This window comes from Sarcophilus harrisii, chromosome 2 (genome assembly GCF_902635505.1).
Source record: "Sarcophilus harrisii chromosome 2, mSarHar1.11, whole genome shotgun sequence".
NCBI lineage: Eukaryota > Metazoa > Chordata > Mammalia > Dasyuromorphia > Dasyuridae > Sarcophilus > Sarcophilus harrisii.
In genome coordinates, this window is record NC_045427.1 from 30,182,802 (window position 1) to 30,210,760 (window position 27,959).

A 27,959-nucleotide genomic window follows, 5' to 3' on the forward strand; every position below is an offset into this window, starting at 1 on the left:
CAACAGAGGGACAACAGTGCTTGTGCATGTACTGGCCACTGGCCACAGTCATTGATTTGGGAAAAACCTGATGGTTTAAATCTGCCCGTCTGTCTTATGGGACAACGTCCCAGTTTTGTGCCTATTTTATATTTGGATGAGGGTCCTTTTCCTACTGTTCCAAATCTGCAGCCACCTAGGAAAGAAGTTCTTTAGCTTTGTGTTCTCTACCTTCTCTCATCTTTATGTTCTTCTTATACCTACATGTCAACCCCTTTTTCTTTCTTCCTCCCCATTTCCTAGGCCATCTCCACTAGTCCTGTTAGCATTTTGTGTGGCGAATGCTTAGATATATACCTTTACCTTTATACTCTCACTTCACTTAAGCTGATTTGCACTTCCTACAGGATAAAATCAAATGAGATAAGATCTGCAAAATGCTGAGCACAGCGCCTGGCACATAGTAGGTACTTAATAAATGCTTATTCCTGCCTTTCTTTCTTCCCTTATTTTCACTGCAACTATTACACCTTCATTCTTTTAAACAAAAGAGCTTGCTAAAACTATGACAAAAATGAGAATACTGTTTTGATTGCTTAAATTAGAAAGTTTTACATGCAAAAAATCAATGTAGCTAGTCTAAAAGCACAGTAGAAAAGAGTACTTGGCCTGGATTCAGGAAGATCTGAGTTCATATATGGCCTCCAGACAGCTTACTTTACTAGCTTTTTGACCCTGGGCAAGTCATTTAACCACTCGGCCTTATTTTCCTCAACGAAAATGAGAATAGTAACAATACTTACCTCCCAATGTTGTTGTGAAGACCATATGAGATAATATTTGTTATGCACTTAGCACATTGTCTGGCACTATAAATGCTTCTTACCTTCTCTACCCTTCCTTTCCTTTAATATCTCTAACAAAAGTATAACATCTAAAATCTATAGGAAAAAGACACAAATAGATAAGACTAAGAGCCATTCCCTAATAGATAAGTGGTCAAAGCATATAAACTAAGGTTTTAAAAGAACTATCAGTAAACATATGGAAAAAATGCCCCCAAACCACTAATTGTAAGAGAAATGAAATTTAAAACAACTCTGAGATACAATCTTAGTCATATCACATTGGTGAAGGTAATAAAATACAAAAATGGTGTTGGAAGGGCTGTTAAAAGATAGGCACACTGAATATAGTAAAGCAATGGGAAGGATAGCCCAGCTCCTAAGTATAGTAAATGCATTAGATCAAGGCCAGATCTGGAAATGCAAGAAAATGTCACATCAAGTCATTTTTCCAATCTAGGTCAATGCTGCTACAGAGAGAAATACAGAAATCTGGGAAGGGTCCAGTCAAGTACATTCTAGTGCCCAGATACTGAAAATGGACTGAGGCTATATACAAAGGCTTCTGCCTTTGTACTGATACTGATACTGATAAAGTATCAGGGCAGGAAACAGTCCCAGAGGCTCCCTGAACTAGGAATGGAAGCAAGAATGGGTGCCATCTGGTAGCTCTTTCACTACCCTGTGTAGACTAAGGAAGGGATCTATGCCTAGGGATGGTGGAGAGCAGTGGTCCCACAACTCCCTGGACTGTGTCCTGAGTGAGGAACAAGTTTAAAAGCAAGCAGCAATTGTGTGGTTCTGACTTTAGAAAAAAAGCAGGGCCTTACTTCTAGTCTCTGGCCCATTCTGAAACCTTCAATAGCATATCAGGATAGGAATTCCAGGTAAATGGGAAGTCTGCAGTTTCTGTCACTAAATCTACAAAGCTTCCCAGCTGGCTGATAGTAGATAAGTCTAGCAGCAGTTGATTGGAACTTCCAACCAGAAATAGGCCCATAAGAATGTAGCTGAGACCCAAACCCAGGTCAGGATATTGCTGATCCTAGACCAGAAAACCAATAATCAGTTTGCCCCAGTTCAGACCACTCTGTGAGTACTGAAAGTTTGAATTTTCCCTGCTTAAACTGACCCTGAAATCCTAAAGTAACACAACATTCACTACTCCAAGAAAGCAGTAGAAGGACCTAAGAGAACAAAAGTTCAGTTCATATATTCCCTCCAGAAGTCTGAAGAAACTGACCCTTACATAAGGTCCAAAGTCAGGAAGCAGGCTTGAATAATTAGCAAACAAACAAAAATCACACCCTAAAGAGTTATTATTAGGGAAATTCAAGACAAAACTGGAAGAAGAGAATGACTTGAAAACTCATACAAGGGAAAACTCAGAAATGCAGCTTGGACTTGTGTCCAAACAGAAATTGTTTTGAAATAAAACAATACTTTTAATACTTACTCTTTATTTATGTCAAGGGGCAGCTACAAATAGAGCACTGGTCTTGGAGTCAGGAGGACCTGAATTCAATCTGACCTCGGACATTTAACACTTATTAGCTGTGTGACCCTGAGCAAGACACTTAACTCCAATGTCCTCATTAAAAAATAAACACAAAGATAAAAGACTAAAAAAACAACAACAAGAAGAAGAAAATGTAATGTAATTGATAGCAAAAACAACTGATTTGGAAAAGAAATCAAGAAAATATAATTTAATAATCACCAGACTACCTGAAATCCATGACCAAAAAAAAGTTGACATCATATTTCATTAAATCATAAAAGAAAACTGCTCAGATCTTTTAGTACCAGAAGGTAAAAAAAGAAATAGAAAGAATCTGTCACTTCTTGGAAGAAAGCCCAGAATGAAAACTTTAAATACTATAGCCAAAATGCAGAGCTTCTAGGTTTAAAAAAAAAAAAAAAAAAAAAAAAAAAAAAAAGCTTCAGATTTCCAGAAAGAATATCAATAAATTCAATAAATCTGAAAATGCCATTGTTCATAATACTTATCATTCAGAAAATAGACTTATTGAAAAGGAGGACTGGACCTTCCTCAAAATAGACTGGGATTGGACAGAAAGTGTTGGTTGGGATTAATAGGAATCTGTTTGGGGATTTTGGTAACTTCATAATAGCAATATTTCTCAGGAGCTCTGAGACTTTTTTCCCCTTTTCCATTTTTTAAAATACTAGCAGTTGGCTGCTTTTTTCAAAGAAGTTTTTCTGCCTAGCTTGAGGCTTGATTTTGAGGGTGAAGTTTTTATGCCTTATTGGCTCTCAGCAGTGAAATTAAAATCTATTGGCTAGAATACATATTAATGTCACTGAAGAAACACTTCTCATGGCCCTTTTTTGTTGTGCCATTATACCCTCCCTATTCTAGTAAATCAGATTCTAATATAACAGGATCTGCTTATCTATCCAAATACTCTTCTGAAGAGTTGAATTCTATTCATTGTTAGGAGGTAGATGAAGTAGCAAGCTACTGTGCAATGTCCTTTTATCTGGTTTTATTATTTGTGTGTGAAATTGTCAGAAGAGAAATCTTGAGAAGAAGATACCAGGGTGGGAATTAATCTTTCTGCTCCTTTAACTGGGTACATGTCACTAAATTATTCTTTTCAAGATAAAAAACAAACAAATAAAAAAGGAGATCATTGGTAACTTTGAAGAGAGATGATGAGGTCAGAAACCAGATTGTGGAGTTAAGGAGAGTAGGAGGAGAGGAAGCAAAGGCTCCTATTATAGATGACCTTCTCAAGGAGTTTAGCTACAAAAGGCAGAAGAGACACATTAAATGAGTTTTTGAGAATGGGGGAGAAATAGGCATGCTTGTAAGCAGTAGGGAAGGAGCCAGTAGACAGACTGAAGATAAATAAGGGATTGGGAATGATAAGGGGACAGTCACCTTCACTGTTCAATACAGTGCTAGAAATGCTAGCTATAGCAATCAGAAAAGAAAGAGGAATTCTAGAGAATAAGTATAGACAAAAAAGAAACAAAATTATCACTTTTTAGATGATATGATGATTTCACAGAATCAACTAAAAACTAATTGAAACAATTAACAACTTCAGCAAAATTGCTGGATATAAAATAAACCCATCTAAATCATCAGCACATTACCAACAAAATCCATCAGGAAGAAATAGAAAGGGAAAATCTATTTAAAATAATTGCAGAATCCAGAGAGAGGACGATGGAAACTGAATGTAGATCAAAACATAGTATTTTTACCTTTTTTTGTTGTTTGCTTACTTGATTTTTTCTTTCTCAATTTTTTTCCTTTTTGATCTTATTTTTCTTGTGCAGCATGATAAATGTGGAAATATGTTTAGAAGAATTGATATATTTAATCTACATTACATTACTGGCTATCTAGGGGAAGGAAGAGAGGGAGAAAGAAGAGAGAGGGAGAAAGATTTGGAATATAAGGTTTTGCAAGGATGATGAAATGATAATGAATGATGATGAAATGATGAAACTATCTTTCTATGTATTTTGAAAAATAAAAAGCTATTATAAAAATGATTTATACATGTATAACTTAAAAGTAAAATGACTGCAGAAAATGTAAAATACTTGGGAATCTACTTGCCAAGGTACATGCAGGAAATACAGGAACACAACTGCAAGTCTTTATACAAAACTGGATCTAAATAATTGGAGAAATGTTAATTACTAATGAGTAGATTGAGGCAATATTAAAAATAACAATACTACCAAGGTCACTGTACTCATTCAGTACTATATCAACCAAACTACCAAAAGATTATTCTATACAGCTAGGGAAAATAATAGCAGAATTCATCTGGAAGAACAAAATATCAAGAATCTAAAGGGAATTAAAGGACTTGGGGGGGAGTGGGAAAGAAAAGATCCTAACAGTACCAGATCTCAAACTGTATTGTAAATTACATCAGAACAATTTGGTTCTCAGTAAGAAATAGAAAGGCTGACCAATAACAAAGATTAGGCATATAATATTTAGAAGTAATTAAACAAAGTAGCCTAGTGTTTAGTGAAATGGTGTGAAGAACCCATTGTTTGAAAAAACTGTTGGGAAAATGAGAAAGCAGTCTGGCAGAAATAAATATAAATCAACATTCATACTGTATGCCAAGGTAAGCTGCAATTGTATATATGACAAATGTAAAAGGTGACATCATAAACAATTTAAAAGGTGACATCATAAACAATTTAATGAAGAAATTAATCATCATATGTATGGATAAAAGAAAGATTTATGATCAAAAATGGGATGGAGAAGTTCACAGGAAGTAAAATGGCAATTTTGACTACATAAAATGAAAAAAAATTTCACACAAAACAAATGCAGAAAAAATTAGAAGAGAAGTAATCAAGGGGAAAAATCTTTGCAGCAATTTTTTATCTGATAAAGGTCTCATTTCTAAGATATATAGGGAATTGAGTTAGTTATAAGAATTTGAGTCAAATCCCAATTGATAAGTAGTCAAAGAATACAAATAATTTCCAAGGAAAAATTCAGACTATCAATTTATATTAAAAATGCTCTAAATCACTAATAATTATAGAGATATAAATTAAAATAAGTCTGAGGTATAACTCACAGCCATCAAATAAGCAAAATTGGCCCAAAAATTTTAAATGACAAAAACTAGAGGGGTTATGGGAAAACAGATACATTAATACATGGTTGATAGAACTGTGAAATGATCAGCCATTATGGAAAGTAATTTGGAAGTTTGTCCCCATATCTATTTAAGCTATACATATTATTTGATCTAACACTACTGCTACTTGGTCTTAAGTGTACTTCAAAGAGATCAAAGGGGGAAAGGATCCATATGTAAAAAAAATATATAGCATTATTTTTGTGGTGGCAAAGAACTGGAAATTTTTTACCTATCAATTTAGCAATGATTGGACAAGTTCTGGTGTATGAATGTGATGGAATACTCTCATACTATAAGAAAGGATAAAGAGAATGGTTTCAGGGAAACCTAAAACTTGTATGAATTGATACAAAATGAACTGAGCAGAACAGGAAACAATTTATATAATTATTGACAATATTATAAACACAGCTTCATTGACCCTTGGATGCAGCCTAAAGTGACCTAACCTGCTGAGCTTAACTACAAGTGAAAAAAATATGGACATTTAAGAATAAAGAGATGTTTAAAACGTTTTAAAGGAACACAAGAGGCAGAATCAAGATGGCAGAGTGAAAGAAGTATTTTTTTTTTGGTCTAGTTCACCCAGAACATTTCCTTAACAACAATCTAGAAAATGCTGCAGACCAAATTCCGATCAGGAAAGCCAAGAACAAATAACAGGGAGTCATTTTTCCAGGCCAGAGCAGCTTAGGAAGATTGAAAAGGCTTTGGATACTGAGGCAGGCAGGGACTGGATAGTAGCTTGAGTCAGTGGTGGGAACAGGAAGCATTCCAGTACAAAGGAATTGGTACTGAGCACCAGAGCAAGTGGCAGCAGGGCTAAATAAGATCCCTGGGAACCCTGAACTAGGGCTGGGAGCAGGAACAGGTTTCTCCTGGCAGTTCTGTTGCTTATTTTGCAGTTCTAGGTCACAAATCAAGGGCAAATGGTGTCTTAGATGTGTACTGAGCAAGGAACAAATTCCAGAAATATAGCCGTGTGGTTCTCAACCCAGAAACAGAATAGCCACTAATTTCTAACATGTAGCAACCCCAAAAGCCTGTAGAAAAATAACCAAGACCAAAGAGGATCTAGCAGTTTGGTCCATTAGAACCTGCAGGTAGGCTAATAGGGAGTTACCAGTGATTGAATCCAGCAACTATAAACAAACCAGTAGGCCCAATTTGCAGAATTAGACCAGGAGTGTGAACAGACCTCTCTGTAGATTATACCTCTTTGGAAGCACAGAAAACTTTCAGGCCCCCAGACTGCCTTATGAAAGCTCCAGAAAGTTGTAAAAGGACAGAAGCTCAGGCCAGACACTATATCCACATATCTCAGAAGTAAGCAAAACCAAATAAAAAAAGAACTTGACTTAAGAAGCTTAAGGAGCTCTTCTAGTTACAGGGAAGTTTAAGATTCAAACACAGAAGAAATGACTTGAAAACATTTACAAATAAAGAGAGGCAGAGGAAAGAGAGAGGGAGAGGGAAAGGGAAAGAAGGAGGGAGAGAGGGTAGGAGAAAGAAAATTAGACATAAGCCCAACAAGAACTAGATAAGTTTAAGAGTTAAAGACAGTTCTAAAGAAAACTATCAAAAATACAAATGAGAGCTATGGAAGAAAGATATGAACTGAAGAAAAAAACTCCATGAAAATTAGAATTGGCCAAGTAAAATCTAATGAGTTCATGGGACATCAAGAAATAATAAAATCAAGAGGTTGAAAAAATGTGAAATGAGAAAATATGGGAAAAATTAGAAGTATTTCAAGGGAAAAATATCAAGGGAGAAAATACTTTGAAGAGAGAGAATTTAAGGGTCCCTGGTTGACTTCACTGAAACCTAACAGCAACAACAAAATAGCTTAGACATCATGTTTCAAGAAACCATAAAGGAAAATTGCTGCAATCTCTTAGAGTCAGAGGATAAAATAGAAACTGAAAGAATCAATCACTCTCTGAACCATCAGAAATCTCAAAACTTCCAGAAATATTACAGACCAAATCCAGAATTTCCTGGTCAAGAAGAAAATACTGCAAGCAGCCAAAAAGAAAAAGTTCAAGTACTTCAGAGACAGTCTGAAAGAATAGCAGATCTGAAGATATTACAGGATTTGCTTTTCAAACACCCCATACAACAGAAATACAGGAGAGATGAATGAATGCATCAGCTAAGGACAGCAAGAATAACCGAGGAACAGCAAGAGACCAGTAAGAGACTCCTTTCTAAATGTACAGGATGACACAGGAGTGTAGGCAGCTCTGATGAAGACAATGAGAGGACACAGGGACTTTGTATTGGTATTGTCTGTGAGGATTTGAGGTTGAAAAAACTACTTAGCCTGCCTTGGGAGGGCCCCTCCCAAGGGAGGGGACAAGTTGGAACTCCTGGGAACAAATAGCACTTAGGGGAATGGAAGAAAGAATGGGGAAGAGAGAAGGGGGAAGGAACCAAGGAGAAGATTCTGAGGCGAATTGAGAAAGAAGGTGACCAGGGATGTGTCAGGTCAGTAAAGAGTTGTGTGGTAGAGGAAGGAGAGTCCTGCCATGAAGCAGTATCCTCTATCATCTGCAGGAACTTATATTTGTTTAGGAGTGAGGCACAATGGAAAAGGGGAAGTCAGGGAGCAAATTTTATAAGGCAATCAATGAAACTGTTCACAAGAGAAAGCAGAGCCCTCCCAAAAATACCTAGGAATTTTTGATCCATGAAGAATGCAGAGAATAGAGGACTAAATAAATCGAGGGATGTGAGCCAGAGAATAAGGATTCAGAAAGCGAGGGAAAAAATCCTCTCTGGAAAGGGGCACAAAAAATGAATTTTAAAAAATAACATGACTAATAGAAGAGGAGAAGAGGAAGGTGGAATTTATTTGAGGGGGAAAAAGAAGAGAAGAATTAAATAAAAAAAAATTAGGAAGGAAAAAGATACTAATAAGCAAAACTCCAAAAGGTGACAAATAGGGGTTGGGTGAGACTGGGGTTGAGAGGAAAAGAGCCACTGGGAAGACAGTCATCTTAAAAATGATTAGCTAAATACCTGAAGATATATAATACTATGTTCAGAGCAGAAGGAAGTTGGGATAGGAAATGCAACATTAAAAACAAATGGAGGGGGGAAAAATCCAAACTCTCATTACTTGAAATATGAATGCATTAAACAATCCAATAAATTGAGAAACAGTAACAGATTAGATAAGAAAACAAAACTCTATATACTGTTGTTTACAAGAAACACATTTTCAAAACAAATACATGCACAGAATAAAAACGGTCTAGAGAGGAAATTATCTTAAATGAATTCAAAAAAGCAGAAGTATAATCAGGCCATGTAACAAAGCAAAAGCAAACTGTCAAAAACTAAAAAAGGATAACAAGCAATCAGAATTAGGCTGAAAGGAAAAACAGACAACAAATTATTACAGTATTAAGTTTATATGCTCCAAATTTCTTAGCATTCATAAAGAAGACACTAACTAAGCTACAAGAATATACAGATAGTAACACAGCAATGGCAGGAGACTTCAATTTCCCCTCTCAGAAAGATAAACAAGAAAGAAAACAGAATTGAACAAACTCTCTTAAATAGGATTGCAAAATGATACAAATATTTCTCAGTACCATATGGAACTCTTATGAGCTTTTATGAAAACTGACTGTGTTAGGTCACAGAAATATTGAAGGCAAAAGTAAAAAGGTAGAAAATAATAAACCTATTCTTTACATACCATATATAATGCAATAAAAATACTCATTGGTTTAGGGTCTATATATAAAAGACAAACCCAAGGGAAGACTTAACAATGAAATCCTAAATGACAGGTAGATCAAAGAACAAATCATAGAAACAATAATTATATGAATAAACATGATCGTGAGGAAACAACATATCAGACTTTCTGGGATGCAGCTCAAAAAGTCCTTGGGGCAAGGACTAGAGAGGGGAATCATAGCCCTATATTGCATGTTGTTATTTTCTGGAGACTCAATCTTGTGTAAAGTTCACAATGCCCTACAAACATACATTGACAAAATAGAAAAAGGAAGGATTAATGTGCATTTAAATTAGGAAGCTAACAAATAAAACAAAATAAACACAGAAGAGGAGTTATAAAAAAAATTAGATCACAAAGAAACTGGAAACAACAACCACAACAAAACCATAGGAATGATGAAACTAAAAACTGGTTCTTTGAAAACTTTGAGGAACCTTTAGCTAATCTGATTAAAAAAAGAGACAGCGGGAAAAAAAATCAAATCAATAAAATATCAAATGATCAAGGTAAAAATCACAGCAAAACCAGAAAAATAATAAAAAGAACAATAAAAAGAATATATCACACATTTATGTCCTAACAAAGCTGAGAACACTAAAGAAATAGAGAAATAGCTTCATAATTCTCATAAGACCAAATAAGAGATCCCAAATAATCCAATCTTAGGAAAGGAATTAAGACTAAATTAGAACTAATTGTAAAAGAACTAACACACACACACACACAGCTCCTGATAGATTCACGGAAGAATTCTATAAAACTTTTAAAGAACAATTAGTATCTATACTTCACAAATTATTCTCAAAAGTTAAGAAAGAATACACCCCACCAGACTCTTTTATGAGACGAATATAGTCCTGGACAATTACAGACCAATAACATTAATGAATATTGATGCAAAAATGTTAAATAAATGCCATCAGACTACAGCTATTCTAAGACATCATTCATTATGAGCGAGTTGAATTTATACCAGGGATGCAACGATTGTCCAATATCAGAAGAACAATCAACATAATTGATTATATTAAAAAAAAATCCCACACCATGTAAATCATCTTAAGAGACACAGGAAAAGCCTTTGACAAAATACAAAGCTCATATTTGCTTTAAACAAAAAATACTTCAAACTACAAAGTATAGGCAAAGGATTTTTGTTTTAACATCATGAAATATATATCTAAATCCAAAAACAAGTATCATATGCAATGAAAATATACTAGAATCTTCTCCTATAATGGGAATCTTTTCCTATACTGGGAAAATTGGAGCTCAGTCCGGCAGAAATTAGACTCATACCAACATGTAACATATTCCACATTACATTCTAACATAGTCTTTATGTTAAAGAACAAGTTATAAAAAATTATAAGAGAAGCAAATCATATAACTCTCATAGTGATGGATAAGATGTATTCTTAATCAAACAAAAAAAGAAGCCAATTACAAATGATAATATAGACAACTTTGATTACATGAAATTGAAAGGCTTCTATACAGATAAAATTAATGCACTTAGTATAAGGAAGAGATTGGAAGAGAAAAAAATCTTTATATCAAATTCTCTAAAAAAGGGTTTGATATCCAAGATAGATAAATGATTAATAAGTATATACCTGCTTCTATATAAAGACACACACACACACACACATTCTGTCTTGCTCGAGAGGCCAAAATAGAAGCAATGGGTAGAATTTTCAAAGAGAAAAATTTGTACTTGATGTAAGGAAAATATTCCTATGTTTATAGCTAAAATTCAGTGAATGGACTACCATTATAATGTGGTAATGTTTTCCTCCTTATGGAGGTTTCTAAGTAAAGACTAAAAGATTACTTAATCAGATTTGTTATAGAATGAGCTTTTTTTTTTTCTGGTAAAGGTTTGATGAAAGGACCACTAATCTTGGCTAACTCAGGAATCCCATAAATAGACTAACTCATTCTTGGTAAACAGATACACAGCTAGAATCTTAATAAATTCAAATCTGGCCTCAGACACTAGCCATATGACCCTGGGCATGTCATTTAACCCAGTTTGCCTCAGTTTCCTCAACTGTAATGAGCTAGAGAATTAAATAACAAACCGCTCCAGTATCTTTGCCAAGAACAAGTAAATAAAATCTTTGTTAAAAAGGTGAAGGGTGAACAATATTGCATACTCTAGCCATCTAAAGGTTTAATGAAGATTTTTGTTATTACTGGAGGGGAAGTTTCCATGGTGTAGACAAGGGAGGAGAAAGAATATTAGAAATGAATATTGCTATACTTTAACATGTTTAACATGTATGAGACAACCTGCCTTCTAGGGGAAGGGGTGGGGGGAAGGAGGGGAAAAGTTGGAACAGAAGGTTTTGCAAGGGTCAGTGTTGAAAAATTACCCATGCATATGTTTTGTATATAAAAAGCTATAATAAAAAATAAAATTAAAAAAGTATTAATTGGAATAAATTGTCAGCAGACAAGTCAGTGAATCGTGTTTGAGTCTAGTAAGTATTGTAATTGCTTGGTCTTCAATAAAAAAAATGGAAAGGTTAAAAAAAAGAAATGAATGCTACATAACAAGCAAATTGCATTAATAATTTTAAATTAAAATTAGGCAGATGGCATGTGTGGACAGTTCAGTGTTATAATCAAACAAATCTTACCACAAAGTTCATTCAGAATGAACATGTATAACTCTTATTTTGCTCTGTGATAATCTGGCATAAATAAGAACCAATTTATATAAATGATAGCAATTACCATTTCTTTTATAGAGCTAAGCTAAACCTGTCTAAGGATATACAATTAGGAATGGATTGCGATAAATTGGGTTGGACAGAAGGCTGATTTGTGATCTTTCTGAAAATCCCTGAAACTTACAACCTGGCAGGGGCCAAGGGAATAAGACTGCACTGTAAGATGCAGCCACCATTTAAATCTAACATAACCCAATGGCCAATGATCCAAGCACTTCTCCACAAGGATCTGCTCAGAATGTAATGCAAACTCTTCTTTCTTCCCCTGCAGCCTGTGAGAGGTGCTTCATGAGGAAATGAGTCTGGAGCTGGGAGTATTAGTCTAAGCAAAGTTAGAAGTGGAATCTGGTGAAGACATTGAAACTATTTCTAGTCATATGAAAAGATGCTCCAAGTCATTATTAATCAGAGAAATGCAAATTAAGACAACTCTAAGATACCACTACACACCTGTCAGATGCTAAGATGACAGGAAAAAATAATGATGATTGTTGGAGGGGATGCGGGAAAACTGGGACATTGATGCATTGTTGGTGGAGTTGTGAACGAATCCAACCATTTTGGAGAGTAGTTTGGAACTATGCTCAAAAAGTTATCAAACTGTGCATACCCTTTGATCCAGCAGTGTTACTACTGGGATTATATCCCAAAGAGATTATAAAGAAGGGAAAGGGACCTGTATGTGCACGAATGTTTGTGGCAGCCCTTTTTGTAGTGGCTAGAAACTGGAAACTGAATGGATGTCCATCAGTTGGAGAATGGCTGAATAAATTGTGGTATATGAAAATTATGGAATATTACTGTTCTGTAAGAAATGACCAACAGGATGATTTCAGAAAGGCCTGGAGAGACTTACACGAACTGATGCTGAGTGAAATGAGCAGGACCAGGAGATCATTATATACTTCAACAACAATACTAGATGATGACCAGTTCTGATGGATCAGGCCATCCTCAGCAACGAGATCAACCAAATCATTTCTAATGGAGCAGTAATGAACTGAACTAGCTATACCCAGAAAAAGAACTCTGGGAGATGACTAAAAACCATTACATTGAATTCCCAGTCCCTATATTTATGCACACCTGCATCTTTGATTTCCTTCACAAGCTAATTGTACAATAATTCAGAGTCTGATTCTTTTTGTACAGCAAAATAATGTTTTGGTCATGTATACTTATTGTGTATCTAAGTTATATTTTAATATATTTAACATCTACTGGTCATCCTGCCATTTAGGGGAGGGGGTGGGGGGGGTAAGAGGTGAAAAATTGGAACAAGAGGTTTGGCAATTGTTAATGCTGTAAAGTTACCCATGTATATATCCTGTAAATTAAAGGCTATTAAATAAAAAAATAAAAAAAAAATAGAAGTGGAATCTGGGTATCCTGAACCAATGCCCTAACTAGCTGTGTAATTCATGCCAGGCAAGCCAAGGCACTGTCTATGGCCCAGAGATTCCTAATCTCACATGAATGGATTAGACTAAAAATTTTACCAGCTGTAAGGTAATCATGCATGAAATTTACACTCCTGTATAACACTGGGTAATCCTTTCCTAATAAGCCATAAAAAGTATATCTTTATTTTTGTTTTTTAGCTTATTGAAACCTCATTTCTTTGGAATGTTTTAGTTTGGTTTGGGGTTTTATAATTTCATTTTTTAAATATAAACTTAAATACCCAAAAAAGGACATTTACATATAGACAGAAAAGCACACAAAAAAGAAGAATATCTATGAACCTGGAAATCTCTACTTTGTGTAACTTTTTTTTAAGGCATATGATAAATTCCAAGCATTACTCTCCAACCTGTTCCTTTTCTTTTTTCTTCTTCGATACTCCTAGAACTCTGAGGTTCAGAACACAAGACCATTGGGGACTGTTTTTAGCATTTCCGAATAGGGTTAAGAATCTCTGAGCCCATCCTCTCTTCCTAATTATCTAATTATAATTCAATATTATATTTGACTTTTTTTGTGTGGGGATGAAGCAATCGGGGTTAAGTGACTTGCCCAGGATCACACAGATAATAAATGTTTGAATTCAGATCCTCTTGGCTCTAGAGCCAGTAGTCTATCCACTGAGCCACCTAGTTGCCCTTCCTTTGTGCATTTATTTGTGTGCATTTTAGCACAGTTTAGGAAACCAGATCTCCAAGATGGGAGATGGGTGGATGGACTCTTCTGCCTGTGTACTCTCGCTCCATAGAAATTCAGGCAGTTTTCACTTACAGTTTCCTTGTCTTCACGTAGTTCTTGTGGAAAATCCAATTATGTCTCTGCCTGCAGGGATTGTTGAGCTTGATTTGCAATAATTCACATGTGTGCACATGTTTGTGTGCATGTGTATGTGAGCGTGTTGGTGCATACGTGTGTGTATGTGTGTTTCTCTTATCTACTCATCTCTCCAGCTTTAGTTCCTGAATTGGAGTTTTTGTCCCAAGGCTAATCTCTTGCTCCTATGCTGTACTTCTTGTGGAATGGTCAGTTCTACTTGGCCTTGCCCCAGGTTCCCCAAATCCTTGTGCTTACCTACATCTTTAGGGGTTCAATATTCCTAAAACTTTGAGGTTCAGAACACAAGATCATTGGGGACCTTTTTAGCGTTTCAGAATAGGGTTAAGGATCTCTGAACCCATCCTCTCTTCCTAATTATCTACCTAATTATAATTCAATATTATGTTTAACTATTTTTTATTTGTTTGTATATATGTTCTTTATGTTTATTCTCTGTATATATTTATATAAGTACTTGTCATCTAAGCTCCTTGCCAGTATGGATTATTTCATTCATTATTTGGATATATATATAGAGAGAGGATATAATATGATATCCTGAGGCAAGAGAGAGCCATTAAAGTTTCTTAGACAAGGCAGTAAATAGCATGGCCTTACACAGCTAGAAAGCAAGAAATACAGAATTTAAACTCAAACATTTTGGCTACAAATTCCATTCTCTCTCCATTAAGATAAGCATGCAAGAGGAAAGACAGAAACCATTAGGAAACAGCCAATATTATCAAGAAAGATTAGAAAATCCAGCAGTGTTACTACTGGGATTATATCCCAAAGAGATTATAAAGAAGGGAAAGGGACCTGTATGTGCACGAATGTTTGTGGCAGCCCTTTTTGTAGTGGCTAGAAACTGGAAACTGAATGGATGTCCATCAGTTGGAGAATGGCTGAATAAATTGTGGTATATGAAAATTATGGAATATTACTGTTCTGTAAGAAATGACCAACAGGATGATTTCAGAAAGGCCTGGAGAGACTTACACGAACTGATGCTGAGTGAAATGAGCAGGACCAGGAGATCATTATATACTTCAACAACAATACTAGATGATGACCAGTTCTGATGGATCAGGCCATCCTCAGCAACGAGATCAACCAAATCATTTCTAATGGAGCAGTAATGAACTGAACTAGCTATGCCCAGAAAAATAACTCTGGGAGATGACTAAAAACCATTACATTAAATTCCCAATCCCTATATTTATGCACACATGCATTTTTGATTTCCTTCACAAGCTAATTGTACAATAATTCAGAGTCTGATTCTTTTTGTACAGCAAAATAATGTTTTGGTCATGTATACTTATTGTGTATCTAAGTTATATTTTAATATATTTAACATCTACTGGTCATCCTGCCATCTAGGGGAGGGGGTGGGGGGGTGTAAAAGGTGAAAAATTGGAACAAGAGGTTTGGCAATTGTTAATGCTGTAAAGTTACCCATGTATATATCCTGTAAATAAAAGGCTATTAAATAAAAAAAAAAAAAAAGAAAGAAAGAAAGATTAGAAAAATGGAGGAACAAAGCAACAAGAAAGTCATCATTCCACTCCTGGGCTTCAACCCAAACACAAATACCTCACCTGGGAATGGACTAGTCAGGAGCTGGAAATCAGAACAGATATTCCCATTTCCTAAATAAGGAAGGACTATGGGACACTTGAGAAACTGAGCAGAAGAAAGCTTTTCTCACAAACTCAGCTGACTTGCTTTAAGATGAAGCATCATGGATGGCACAGAACTAATAGCTTTTACCTGGTAAACAGCGGGCTTCCTCAGGCAACAAATGCTCATAGGTATCAAATATTCTTGCACTGGAGATCACAATGGGAGAAAAGATGTTCACCAGCCTTCGGTCCTTTTCCACTCTGACACCTGCAGAACAGAGGAGACTAGATGAGGTCTACAAAGTACAGGTGCCTTTGGAGAACAAGGGAAAGGCTCTAGGACTTTCCAAGAGTGCTTTGGTTCTAGAGTAGTACAGTGTGAGACTTCTCCAAACTGCATTTCCTGGGTCTTCTTTCTCTCCCTTATCAGGGTCTGCCCTGTTCTCTTTTAGGCAGGTTGGATCTCCACAAAATTGTAGAATAGCTAAAGTTTTCTGAGTCCTAGCTTCCCCTTTCAGTAGCCACCAAAACAATTAGCCTTTTCATTCAACCACTGGCTCTTGAAGTACAACTAACAGCCAGCTCTAATTCTTCTTTAGGGATCTAAATGTTAAGGTCTTTCCCTATTTTCTAATTCTTCATTCCCATTAATATAACAAGTATAAATAAATGACTCCCCTTTCTGGCATTATTGTCAATAATTATTGTCATTATTGATCAAAACAGGGCATTTAAGGGCAGATTTGGGAAGAAGGAAAAGGAGATTTGGAGGAGGCTGTGTCTGCCTTCAGACATTATTGTCAATAGTACCAGAATCACTTGCCAATAACTTCAAGGATTAGCCTTTCCCCTGGGATCAGTTTGCATATTAATAAATCTGAAGCTTTAAAGGGAGGATTGATGTTTCAGCACTAGAATTCTATTTAATTATTTTTTAATTAATTAATTAATTTGGTTGGTTGTTTTTAGCACACATTGCTTTATGGATCATGTTGGGAGAGAAAAATCAGAGCAAAAGGAAAAAATTGTGGGAGAGATTAAAAAAAAGCAGAAAAAAAAAAGTAAACAGAGCACATGTTGATTTATATCCAGTCTCCTTAATTCTTTTTCTGGATGCAGATGGCACTTTCTAAAGTCAGCAATAGAATTTTAAGCAAATTGGAGGATTTGAGAATTTGGGGGAGAGAGACAAGGGGAATAAGGATTTCCCATTATGGAACCATGTGTGCTGGTAGTGCTAGAGTTCCTGCCCTGGTCATAACTAGTAGCGGGCCAACCTCAGGCCCTAGCATTAGCAGAATGGAATCATGCTATTTCATCTTTCTATCAGGGTGGGCCCATGCTTAGGCAGGGCCCCAGCTACAACCCTGGTGTATTTGAAAGGGGGGCCCGGGATGCCAGCCCCGTTATCTCCCACAGCCCTATCACCAATGCCACAAATGCATCTGGAGCTAAAGTCTTTGCCCTTAAAGTTGATAAGGGCATTGGAGCGGGGCTAACACATTCATTGAAGTAACAGTTAAAACATTGGCATGCAAAAAGTTATCAAACTGTGCATACCCTTTGATCCAGCAGTGCTACTACTGAGCTTATACCTCAAAGAGATACTAAAGAAGGGAAAGGATCCACATGTGCCAAAATGTTTGTGGCAGCCCTGTTTGTAGTGGCTAGAAACTGGAAACTGAGTGGATGCCCATCAGTTGGAGAATGATTGAGTAAATTGTGGCATATGAATGTTATGGAATATTATTGTTCTGTAAGAAATGACCAGCAGGATGATTTCAGAGAGCCTTGGAGAGATTTGCATGAACTGATGTTAAGTGAAATGAGCAGGACCAGGAGATCATTATATACATCAACAACGATACTGTATGAGGATGTATTCTGATGGATGTGGATTTCTTTGACAAAGAGAAGATCTAACTAAGCTTCAATTGATCAATGATGGACAGAAGCAGCTACACCCAAAGAAAGAACACTGGGAAATGAATGTAAACTGTTTGCATTTTTGTTTTTCTTCCCGGGTTATTTCTACCTTCTGAATCCAATTCTTCCTGTGCAACAAGAGAACTGTTCGGTTCTACACACATATATTGTATCTAGGATATACTGGGACATATTTAACATGTATAGGACTGCTTGCCATCTGGGGGAGGGGGTGGAGGGAGGGAGGGGAAAAGTCGGAACAGAAGTGAGTGTAAGGGATAATATTGTAAAAAATTACCCTGGCATGGGCTCTGTCAATAAAAAGTTATAACTATTAAAAAAAAAAAAAAACAAAAAAGAAAACATTGACGTGAGTTCCCTTGAATGTTTCCTAGGTAAGAGTTGGACAGTTCTTGCTCTGAGGCAGGGATATGTGGGGAGGAGAACCCAGAGTGCTTTTTGTGTATCCCCAGCATTCAGCACAAAGCCTGGCAAGGAGGAAGTGCCAAATTAAATGCTTGTTGACTGATTGACAATCCACGCACCCAGAAAGCTGGGCCCAGGATGAGGAGCACTTAAATACCAAGGGGCAGGATTAGGATGACTTTGTACCCCAGGCTATTAAAAGGACAGATGTGGAGCAAGAGTGCAGGAAGAAACATTTTATTTCACAATTCGGCTTGAAGCTAATCCTTTTTCATTTAGATTAAGACCTTCCTAGAGACACTGACGAAGCTGAAATGGTGGGGAGCTCTGCCACCTCTCACCTCCCACCCCTCCTACCCCTTCCGGGGCCATCAACTAGCTTTGTAAAAATGTTGCGGGTCCTTTGTCCTTGTCCTTGACTCTTCCTACACTATTGGTGCTTCCTCCCTAGAACACTGCGGGCCTCCCTGGGCCTCCTTCATGCCCCCCTCTGGTGACACCCTTCTCCCTTCTCTCTCCCACACTGCCTGGCCTTCCTCCTCCCACTCCTAACTATGGACAAGTTCCCAGGGTTCCAGCCTCACCCTCTGTCCTCCAGGGTGAATTAGCTACATCTAATGTTCCAGCCATCATTTCAAGAAAGATAACTTCCCAATCGGAATATCTAGCTTTCAGCCTTCTTGAGCGCAAGATCTTATTTGGCTGTCTAAAATTCCATGTGACCGAATGCAGACACAGCCTCCTCCACATCTCCTCTTCCTCCTCCCCAAATCTGCCCCTAAATGCCCTATTTTGGTCAATTGTACCAGAATCACTTTCTTTTCCAAACCTGAAAACCCAGTGTAGTCTGTACTTCATCCCTGCACCAAATCCAGTCAAGGTTCAGCCAAGGAGACAATCAGAACCAGCTGTTCTTCCTGTTTCTCCCCAGTCTTACACATGGCTGTCAGAAATGTCTTCCCAAGGGACAGCTCTGATTGTAATTTCAGAAGTCTTCAGTGGCCCCCTGTGGCTTACAGAAAAAACTCTAACTCCCAATTTTGAAAGTAAAAGCTCTTAACAAACTAGACCTAATCTGCCTTTACAGGCTGCTGTTACTACTATTGCTGCTGCTGCTGTGGAGTTATGTGCCCTGAGTCCATCCTAGACAGTGAGCTCTTTAGAGAGAGAGAGAGAGAGAGAGAGAGAGAGAGAGAGAGAGAGAGAGAGAGAGAGAGAGAGAGAGAGAGAGAGAGAGGAGCTCTTTATAGAGCTCTTCAAAGTTGGCAAAGCGCAAATCTCCCTGTTACCTCGAGCCACCATCACAACAGCTCTGAGAGGTCGGCATTATTATGCTTCTCTTTTCACCAATAAGGAAACTGAGGCAGAGAAAGTGAAGTTGGGTCATGTGTTTCCTTAGTGTCTATGCCAGAAAGCAACTCAAGTTTCCCCAACTCATTTCCCTGAACACGTATCCCTCTTCCTGCCTTTACTCACACAGCTTCCCACAACATCCTCTTCGTCTCCCACTCTCAATCCCCACCTGCCCCAGACTCCCAGTGGCTCCTCTTCCATTAAGCTGTGTCTCTGCCTCTGCAGCAGCAGCTCACACGCTCCATCTTGCTGGAGGAGCACTTGTAGAGTTAGCTTTGTCTTCCAGATGCTGTGCTCCTGACTGCCAGAATTTCTGTGTCTGACACAGTACCCCACCCCACCTTACTCACCATCAGGGCTCAAAAGCACTTGAACACACGATCTCCCGTGTCTCCCAGACTAGCTAACAGCCCCCCACTGCTCTCAAGGGAGCTTTCAGGATCCTCTCCCCATGGAGGAGCCAGTTATACTTTCTCCCCCTCGTGCTATCCCGCCTGTCCTGTCTCCCACCCAGGAAAGGGTACCTGGGACACCGCGACCTTCCCCACTCTCACCACAGGCTCTTCCAACTGAATCCAGCAGCACACCTTTCACCGTGGCACTAGTAAGGACCGCGCCCCCAGCCCGCTGAATTACAGGGATGATGTGAAAGGCGATTTCACTGGAGCCTCCCCGAGGGTAAAAGGCTCCGTCCAGTAAGTGGTTGATGAGTAAGGCGTAAATAGAGAAGCTGGCATTCTTTGGGATCACTCCTAGAAGAAAGAGGGGAGGAAACTTCAGCATGCTTAGCTGAACCCCGGCCACCCAGCCTGGGACAGTAATTATTTCTGGAGCCAGTGGATGCTCACTGTCACAGAGGGCCCAGATTTTATCTTCCCCAGAGCCCCCTGGTATAGGCTGGGGCCTGGGAACAACCCAGCAGGGTCCCTTTATTATCTGGGGCAGCAAGTCAAGCCTCCCACTCAAGACTATAATGGTGTCATGTCTAAAGAGAGCAACAAGGGGCAGCTGGGTGGCGCAGTGGATGGAGCACCAGCTCTGAAGTCAGGAGGACCTGAGTTCAAATCTGATCTCTCAGACACTTCCTGGCTGTGTGACCCTGGACAAGTCACTTAACCCTCACTGCCTCAGAGAGAGACAGAGAGAGAAGGAGAGATAGAGACAGAGAGAGAAGAAGAGGGGAGAGACAAAGAGGAGAGAGACAGAGACAAAGAGAGAGACAGAGAAGGAGGGAGGAGAGAAAAAGAGAGAGACAGAGACAAAGAGAAAAAAAGAGGGGAGAGAGTGAGAGAGAGGAAGAGAGAGAGAGAAAAGAAGAGGGGAGAGAGAGAAAAGCAAATTCTAGTTAGTCAAGAGCATGGAGTGGAGAATTCTCCTCCAGGGTCAGCTGGGATGTTCACCAGCTCATAAAGGCTGAATAGCATTGTTTATGTTTAACAAAACAAGGACAAGCCAAGAGAACAGCAGCCTGTGCATGCAGGGCACCCCTCCTCCCTCCTCTGGATGCTCCCTTTACCACCTGGATCCCCAGGGCCCAAGGTCCGTACCATAGATGGGACAGATGTAGCTGAGCACTGCTTTGAGGTCCTGGGAGGCAGGCAGCTGGCTGAGCACCTCCTCCAAGCTCTGGGTGACCGCTTTCAAGAAAGGGGAGAAAAAGGCCAGCAGCCCCAGACTGTCCAGCAGCCTCACCAAAGGCAAAGGGATCATCTTCAGCAGGACCATATGAAGTGTTCCTTTTGCTACCTCCTGGGGAAAGAAAGGCACTGGGGAGAAAGAAGTTCCTATGATCCTCCCCCTGCTGACCCAAAAGCCCCAGTGACATGAACCAAATTTCAATCACTAAGCATTCTGGGGAAGGGATACCCTCCAAATGAAAAGGGATGTCCTTCTCAAGTACTTCTTAGAAAGAAAGGTCTCCATTCTGAACATTTGACTCATAAACCCTCAACTTAGTAAGAATCAGTGCTGTTTAATGTCACTACTAAGTCTGTGTCCCAAAGAGATCATGAAAGAGGGGAAAGGACTCACGTGTGCAAAAATGTTTGAGCATCTATTTTTTTGTGATGGAAAGGAATTGGAGATCGAGTAGATAATTGCTCATCAATTGGGGAATGGTTAAATAAATTATGGTACATGAATGTAATGGAATACTATTGTCCTATGAGAAATGATGAACAGGATGATTTCAGAAAAGTCCCAAAGACTTATATGAACTGATGCTGAAGTGAGTAGCATCAGGAGAACACTGTATACAGTAACAGCAAGGCTGCAGGACTTGGTTCCTCTCAGCAATACAGTGATCAGGACAATTCCAATAGACTTGGGATGGAAAATGCCATCCATCTTCAGAGAGAGAACTCTGGAGACTGAATGTGAATCAAAGCATACTATTTTCAGTTTAAAATTTTTTTCTCTTGTTTTTCCCTTTTGTTCTGATTTTTTTTCACATGACTGATATAGATACACTTTTTAAAACAATTATACATGTATAACCAAATCAGATTGTTTGCTGTCTTGAGGAAGGGGGATGTAAAGGAAGGAGGGAAAATTTGCAACTCAAAATCTTACAAAAATGAATGTTTAAAATCATATTCACATGTAATTGGAAAAAATAGAATACTATTAAGTTAAAAAAAGAAAAGAAATCAGTGTGTGTTCTTTGGTGAACCTGCCTTGCTCTACTCAAGATAACACTGGAGAGTTGAGAATGTTTGCTTTAGTTGTGTTTTCATAATTTGGTTCTTCCTGTTCATGGCCCCTATTGGTCCTATGCTCTCAGACTGTGCCCCCTTTCACAGATCATAGAAGGTTCATTCTCCACAGCAGTGTCCAGTGCTCCCAACCCATCCTGAACTCTCCTTCCCTCCATTAAATCTCCCTGCCCTTATCCCCTTTCTTCAGGACCTTAGAAGGGGACGGGAGCCTATTTGGGTTTGGTTAGATTCCAAAGATTTAAGTGCCCATCTCTGCCAGATAAGATATTTATTTGTGTCTTCATGGGAGCCCTCAGTGCTTATAAAGGAGGAAGTCCCCAAGGGAATGGCCTGGCAGTACGAGGCAAACCTCCATAATATCCTGGGGAGAAGCAGGTGGGCCCAGGACTCTTGTCCCTCCTCAATCTACACCACCCTCCTGCATGTCCATGTTGGCTCTTCCTGGATCTCTGCAGCCCCCCCAGGTTGCCCCGGATTTACCTTCACCATCTTCATGTACTTGTCAATGGCGGCCTCTTCATTGGGAAACTTTTCCTTGAGACCCTGAACATAGGCTTTCTCCCCGGAGTACATGGGGAACTCCCTTCTGTTTCTGGATCCTTCCAGCACCACGATGTCAAATGGAGAACCCAGGTAAACCCAGTCCAGCTGCCCCTCAGAGATCTGGTCCAGGAAGAAACGGCAAAAGCTTCCCTTTTTCAACTGTCCGGCATAGTGGATTCCTATCAAACAATATCAGGGAATGGGAAGTACTCCCACAGGAGGTAGAAAGAGGAAACAAAGTCACATGATAACGATTAGAAATCTACAGCCTTGCTCACCTTTGAGGAAAAGCCCATTTCTGTGGGGATGTTGGTCACCTCCCCGGCTCGAGACAAAATTTTCACTGCAATGAACATTCAGTCCCTCCCCAGCCTCTCTTTACCTGTGTCAAACTCCAGGCCATCGTGGCCAAAGGTGTGGCAACAGACCCCTGCCATAGTGTGCTGCTCCAGCACCAGGACCCGTTTCCCTGCTTTGGCGAGGACTGCAGCTACTGCCAGGCCCCCGACACCACTCCCGATCACCACCGCATCCAGCTGGTCTGGCACTGGCGTCTCTGAGAAAGCTGCAACCCAGGGAGGGAGGGAGAGACCAGGGAGGGAGAAGGTCGAACGGGGAAACTAAGGGAGATAAGCTGAGGGGACTGAAGCAAATTAGAAAAACCAGTCATCAGAATGGTCTCAGAGGCCGTGGCGTGAAAATGAGACACGTCGTCCAATTCCATGTACATCTTTCTCACCTGCTCAGCTTGACCTGAATGAACAGACTATAGGAAGCTGAGAAATAGAAAGGGGAGCCCAGAACTTGGAGCCCAAGCAACAGTAACTCAGGCTAGAGAACTCCGGATCATAACAGAGAAAGAAGGCTTATATGTATCTGCTGGATCCAACTGGGCAGAGAGAAAGTGGTACACTGCTGGAGAGGGAGGCTGAAAGCTCCAGGTCTCTGCCCCAAATGCTCAAGCCTAGATACTGGGTCATTCCCAGCATCCATCTCTAGGATCTCTAGATCCACGGGGCTTCTCCATTTGGTATCATGGTGCTGGAAGGATCCAGAAACAGAAGGGAGTTCCCTATGTACTCTGGGGGGAAAGCCTATGTTCAGGGCCTCAAGGAAAAGTTTCCCAAGGAAGAGGCCGCCATTGACAACATCCATCTCTAGGAGAAATAGTACATGCCAAGGAAAGGAATAAGATGTGAGAGCACCACAGACTGGAGTAGGACAAAGCTGGTCGTGGCATCCGTGCAGATCTTTGACAATTGTCAGTCGGGAAGAATCTATAAAGCACCTACTATGTGCCAGGCACTGGGGATACAAAGAATAGTAAAAACTGCCCCCAACCTCAAGGAGGTCAGTCTAACAAGGGAAACTGTAAAAAAATAATAAACAAAGTGTGTGTGTGTGTGTGTGTGAGAGAGAGAGAGAGAGAGAGAGAGAGAGAAAGAAATAAACAACAATGAAGGCGCCAGAATTAAGAGGGATTGGGAATAGTTTCTTGTAGAAGGTGGGATGTTAGCTGGGACTTGATGAAGACCACAGAAGGCAAGTGGGGAAGAGATAAGGAGGGAGGGCATTCCAGGTGTAGGAATCAGCCAGTGAAAATGCCCAGAATCTGAAGATGGAGCGTCTTAGTGTCTTGCAACAAAGACACAGTCATTGAATGACTGAGTGTATAGTGGGGCTTGAGGGGTGAGAAGACTAGAAAGGAGAGGCAGGGTTTGAAGGGCTTTGAACACTAATGAGGATTCTATATTTGTGGAAGTGACGGGGAGCCATTGAGGTTTATTGAGTGGGGGAAGAGGGGATGAGTGATTAGAACTATGCGTTAGAAAGATCCACAGTGGCCATGTGGAGAATGGACTGGAAGGGGGGGAGAGACTTGAGACTGGCAGAACTGCCCACAAGCAGGCTAGTGCCTTAGAGATGAGGAGATGAGGCAGAGATTATAGAATCACAGATTAGGCCCAAAGGAGTCCCAGATCTATTACAAGCTCTCCCTTTTAACAAGAGAGAAAACTGGGGCAGTTTATAAGCATCATGTGTTTCTATATGTACCATGCACTGTGCTAAGCGCTGGGGGCTCAAAGAGCGAAAACACCATCCCTCATCTCAAACTCACAAACAACTTTGCGCAGACAAAATGTGGGTAAGGGAGATGGCCCGTGATCTGCAAGGGGGAAGCATCCTGCTCAAGAACCTGGCTGGGTCTTCTCAACAAGAGCCGCCCTAACCCAGAGAGAGAATTGCGGAGACTGCGAGTGGACCAGAGCACGGTGTTTTTGCTTTTTTTGTTATCTGCTTTCTTATTTTTTCCTTTCTCTGTTTTTTCCCCTTTCGACCACATTTTTCTTGGCAGCGTGACAGATATGGAGATATGTTTAGAAGAGCTGTACCTGTTTGGTCTATATGGGATTGCTTCTTGTCTTGGGGAAGGGGGACGGAGGCAAAGAGGGAGAAAAAAATGGATCATAACTTTGCAGAGCGAATATTGAAAACTATCTGCCTGTTTCTGCAAAAACAAAATATTGTTAAATTTTTAAATTTCGGTTTAATTATTAACATATACATTTATACAAATACATATGTTTAATAGTTTAAAATATTTTGAAAAGTAAACGGCTGAGGATCCTAGAATCCTTCTGCTAGCCCCGCTGGAGCTGTCAGGGTAAGAGGCCATGGCCTCCCCCCTCCCCATCCCCACTACCTTGCCGCTGAGTAAGCACCTAGAAACACTCGATAGGATTGGATGCTTTGTGGCGGTTCTCCCGTAAATCCTCCAAATTGCTGCAGAAGTTTACAAAGGAGGAAACTGAGGCTCCGGGCCGGGGTTCGAACCCCGGGCGCTGCGGCTCCCCGCCCCCCGCCCCTCCGCCCCGCGTGCACCTTGCTCGAGGACCCTTCTCCGGGCCTCCTGGTCAGTCACCAGCGCCCGCGGCGGCCTCCTCACGTCCTCCGCGAAGGGGTTGGGCCCGTCCCAGCGCCGGCCCAGAACTAGCCTGCGGAGCTCGGCCATCAGCAGCAGGAGCCCGGCCGCCAGCCCCGCGGCCGCCCACAGCCACGCCAGGCTGGCCGCCTCCGGCTCGGGCGGCCCCGCGGCCCCGGGCGTGGAGGCGGCGCTCGGCGGCGGGGCCGCTCCCCGAAGGCCTCGGGCCATGGGGGGAACAGCCGGGGGGGGGGGGGCGGGGGGGGGGGGGGGGGGGCGCCTCCGGGCGGGGGCGGGAGGGGACCGAGTCCGGCGGCACCGCGGGGGAGGGCTTCGCCGGGGAGGGCGCCGGGCGCCAGGAGGGGGCGCTGAGGGGGCGGCAGCGACGCACCCGAGAGAGGTCGGAGCCCTTAAGCGCCGATGGAGCTGCCCAGAGGGAAGGCAGAGGCTGGGGGGCTCCGGGCTGGGGGAGGGGGCGCGGGAGGGCGGTGGGCCAGGGCCGGGGGCGAGGGCCCGCCGCGGAGACACTGAGCGCAGAAAGGTCCCCTGTCCGCCAGGTTCTGCGGGGCCGGGGACTGGGGCCCAGAGGCGAGCCGGAGCGGCCGCCGGGCCGGCCCCGGTCAGCGTTTTACTCTCCGCCAGGGCCCTCTCTTTGTCCCGGCCCCTGCTTCCTGACGGCCCGGGAAGCTATCGCCTGGTGTCTGCCTCCCCCGGCCGAGCGCGCTCTCTTGGGAGCAACCGGCAGCTAACTCCGTGAGTCTTAAGCTCCCGCTCCGCGCTCTGGGTACCGGGGCGCCACCTAGCGGCCTCAGCTACGAATCATCGCCTCCCTGCTGCCGCGCACAGGATGCTCTATCCGGGGCCTTGTCAGCGGAGAGCAGGTCGTGGATCGGCTCTCAGACGGGACAGGTCGCTCTTCAGGGGATTCGTGTCGTCACGTAACGTGGTCACTATATACTTACGGCGCGATAGCTCGCCCCTAACAGTGGTCGCTCACTCCGCTGTGCTGTGATAGGAGTGTCTGCAAGCCCCGAAACTGTCTGAAAGCGTTTCCCAGGCACCTACCGGAACGTCTTCCCGAGAGGGTCTTCCCGATCAAGAGCTGCTGTGGGACTTGTCGATTTAAAATGATGCAGTTTCAATTGCGACAGCTCTGAGGTGCCATCGCGCGCCTGTCAGGCTGGCCGGGATGACGTAGAATGCGTGATGAACTAGTCACTCTTTCTCACAAAAGTACCATCTATTGCTGCACAAAACATCTCTGCATGTGTGGTTGTTCTGAAATCGCACTTTTTTAAAGTGACTTTTTACTGACAGAGCCCGTGCCAGGGTGATTGTTTACAACACTGTCCCTTGCACTCACTTCTGTTCCGATTTTTGACAATGACAATGACAATCAACAATTGCATGGAAAATGCAGTTCTAGAACAACCACACATGCAGAAATGTTTTGTGAAGCAATGAATGGTCCTTTTGTAAGAGAAAGCGACTAGTTCATCATGAATTCTACTTATGAAAACTTATGCTTATTTTCACCTGTTTGTGCAATTTTAGTTTAAAGAATAGCTGTGTGTGTCCGTGTTTAAGACCATTACAGTTTCACAGTCTCTCTCAGTAAAACCTCTTCCCCCCATCTCATGAAATGAAGATAGAAGATAAAAGGGAGGATATGGTAAAGCGGTAAAAGCTCCAGTTCTTAAACAGAGCATAAACCTCACTGAGAAAGGGGACAAGATTAGACTATTTCCATTTGAGGACTGGGATATGTGATTGGTTTCCAGATATTTTCCAGTGAGTAAAAGAATATCTTTAAAGGACTCATGATTGTATAAATAACCTTGGAGTTTCTCCTGGTATTTCAGTGAAAACAATAACCAAAGGTCAAGTGAAGATGATATTTTTTCCATTTTATAATGAAGATAAGGAGGAGCTACTGAATTCCTTTTAGGTCCATTTGAATATCCACAGAACTTCATACAGATGCTTAGATACCTGAGGCTTGACTCTGTTGAAGTGAAGAGTTGGGGGAAGGATGAAAATAAAATTTACATAGCACCTACTATGTGTCAGGCACTATGCTTTATAAATATCTTATTTGATCTTCACAACATTGGGAGGTAGATACTATTTTACCATTTTACAATTGAGTAAACCGAGGTAAACAGAGGTTAAGGGGCTTACCTAGA

The 27,959-nt window shown here is 40.8% G+C and overlaps 1 protein-coding gene across 6 annotated transcripts in view; it reads right to left on the reverse strand.

Moving 5' to 3' along the window:
* LOC100922093 (all-trans-retinol 13,14-reductase-like) overlaps window positions 1–26,951 on the reverse strand; it is a 37,276-nt gene extending 10,325 nt beyond the window's left edge. For 4 of the 6 annotated variants that reach the window (XR_004231552.1, XR_004231550.1, XR_004231551.1 and 1 more), the window contains exons 1-6: window positions 25,734–26,948; window positions 23,233–23,415; window positions 22,788–23,029; window positions 21,138–21,339; window positions 20,145–20,342; window positions 16,034–16,153 (exon numbers count right to left, since the gene is read on the reverse strand). Coding sequence is in view for 3 of the 6 variants with exons in the window: in XM_031949762.1 (XP_031805622.1) it covers window positions 16,034–16,153; window positions 20,145–20,342; window positions 21,138–21,339; window positions 22,788–23,029; window positions 23,233–23,415; window positions 25,734–26,004 (1,216 nt within the window). In the remaining 3 variants the exon portion in view is untranslated. Of the gene's footprint in view, window positions 1–16,033; window positions 16,154–20,144; window positions 20,343–21,137; window positions 21,340–22,787; window positions 23,030–23,232; window positions 23,416–25,243; window positions 25,341–25,733 lie in introns of those variants that run through there. The other 2 variants (XM_031949764.1, XM_031949763.1) reach the window with 2 other exon arrangements.
* Window positions 26,952–27,959: the final 1,008 nt, after the last annotated feature.